Source organism: Myxocyprinus asiaticus, chromosome 28 (genome assembly GCF_019703515.2).
Source record: "Myxocyprinus asiaticus isolate MX2 ecotype Aquarium Trade chromosome 28, UBuf_Myxa_2, whole genome shotgun sequence".
Classification (NCBI taxonomy): domain Eukaryota; kingdom Metazoa; phylum Chordata; class Actinopteri; order Cypriniformes; family Catostomidae; genus Myxocyprinus; species Myxocyprinus asiaticus.
In genome coordinates this window covers 45,235,059-45,237,558 of record NC_059371.1, presented here as the reverse complement: position 1 = coordinate 45,237,558, position 2,500 = coordinate 45,235,059, and the positions used below count along the sequence as shown (strand labels likewise).

General features: G+C 41.6%; 1 protein-coding gene across 2 annotated transcripts in view; it reads right to left on the bottom strand.

Moving 5' to 3' along the window:
• Positions 1 to 2,500, bottom strand: part of LOC127419333 (2-acylglycerol O-acyltransferase 2-A-like) — a 24,263-nt gene that overhangs the window by 3,712 nt on the left and 18,051 nt on the right. For both annotated transcript variants that reach the window (XM_051660684.1, XM_051660685.1), the window contains exon 4: positions 351 to 525. In XM_051660684.1, the coding sequence (XP_051516644.1) occupies positions 351 to 525 (175 nt within the window). The remainder of the gene's footprint in view (positions 1 to 350; positions 526 to 2,500) is intronic.

Sequence of the window (2,500 nt, the reverse complement as noted above, 5' to 3'; positions counted from 1 at the left end):
TTAATGTGTGTGTGTGTCTTCTGCATTGTGTGTGTGTTATGGTGTTATTCCCTCATTAATGTGTGTGTATTCTGCATTGTGTGTGTGTTATGGTGTTATTCCCTCATTAATGTGTGTGTGTGTCTTCTGCATTGTGTGTGTGTTATGGTGTTATTCCCTCATTAATATGTGTGTGTATGTTTTGATGAAATAAATGGTACATAAAATATATAGATGTTTCACACTCTCACTAGTTGATTTAATGTGTCTATATCAATGTCCATCAGTGTGTGTTCATGCATCACAGAGATTGATGTCATTCAAGTCATGAAAATTTATTACACATCATTAGTATTTTGGTATTTTCGTACCCGTGTTTGAGGGCGAGTTTAATGAATCCTTTCCGCTGTCGTAGCTGTAGTGTTAGCGCTCCAGGCCGCGCATCCAGAGCTTCCAGAGCTCCACCCACCGAGAGCACGGCCACCTGACCTCCACCTGGATGACTCAACAAGTAACTTGCACTGGCCTTCTCACTCGACACCAACCCTGTAGGTCAGAGATCAGAGGTCAGGGGTCAAACACTGACAAAAATGTGCGGTCACATGATTCCTTGATGAGGCATCAAAAACATTCACACACACACACTCACACACACACACACACTCACTCACTCATTCACTCACACACACTCACATTCTCACACACTCACTCTCACACTCACTCACTCCCACAACACACACAATACACACTCACTCACTCACTCACTCACTCACACACACACTCACTCACACACTCACTCACACACACACACTCACTCACTCCCACAACACACAATACACACTCACTCACTCACTCACTCACACACACACACACACACATCACTCACTCACTCACTCACATTCACTCACTCACACTCACTCACATTCACTCACTCACACTCACTCACATTCACTCACTCACTCACTCTCACATTCACTCACTCACACATTCACTCACACTCACTCACACTCACTCTCACGTTCACTCACTCACTCAATCTCACTCACTCACTCTCACTCACTCTCACTCACTCTCACTCACTCACTCAATCTCACACTCACTCTCACTCACTCTCACATTCACTCACTCAATCTCACACTCACTCACACACATTCACACACTCACTCACACTCACATTCACTCACTCACTCACTCACACTCACATTCACTCACTCACACTCACTCTCACGTTCACTCACTCACATTCACTCTCACATTCACTCACTCACTCAATCTCACTCACTCACTCTCACTCACTCTCACATTCACTCACTCACTCACTCAATCTCACACTCACTCACTCTCACATTCACTCACTCAATCTCACACTCACTCACACACATTCACTCACTCACTCACACTCACTCACTCACTCACACTCACTCACTCACTCACACATTCACTCATTCACTCACTCACTCACACATTCACTCACACTCACTCACACATTCACTCACTCACTCTCACATTCACTCACTCACACACACTCACTCACTCACACTCACTCACTCACTCACACATTCACTCATTCACTCACTCACACATTCACACATTCACTCACTCACTCACACATTCACTCACACTCACTCTCACATTCACTCACTCACACACACTCACTCAATCTCACACTCACACTCACTCACACATTCACTCACACTCACTCACACATTCACTCATTCACTCACTCACACATTCACTCACACACACATTCACTCACTCACTCACACACTCACTCACTCTACACACTCACATTCACACACACTCACACACAATGTTTTCTTACTATAAATGTAGTGGATTTTCTTTTATCAGAATTAAAAATGTAATTTTTATTAATAAATTTGTATTTATATAATTTGGTGTGAAAGGATAAACAGGTAATTGTTGCAATGATGCCATATTTTAAGATAAGACATAAACAATGTGTGTTAACATGATTTTTCTGTGATAAAATCACAAACTGCATCTGTGGAAGAAGTTGTAAAATTGTCTATATCTTTCCACAGATGCGGTTAGTAGATGATGTTATCACAGTAAAATCATGTTAACACACATATTGTTTATGTCTTGTGTCTATACTTTTGAAACAGTGAGTATTTGAATCTGTCTATTAGGGAAAAACAGATCAAAAAACGACACTTCCAAGCATTCCGATGAAACTTCCTGTGGGGTGTGACCAATTCGATTAAAAAAGACGATTCTGCAATTCTGATTTTACCCAACCCGGTTCTGAACAACTGTCTTCCTTTTATGATGGTCAAAGTCCAGTGCAGCAGTTGCCAAAATAGAGAAAAAAAGTTATCGATCTGCTCTGCTGTTTTTCAAGGAGAAAACGCTAATGGTGCCAAAGCACTATGTTCATTACATCCAGTATGTTTTACATGTGTTATATGCATTAGTTCTATAAATGCTTTGTGGTGTTTCCAGAGGGCGGAGTTTCTCCTCTCAGACGCATTCGAGACGGTTTGATTGATTTACACAA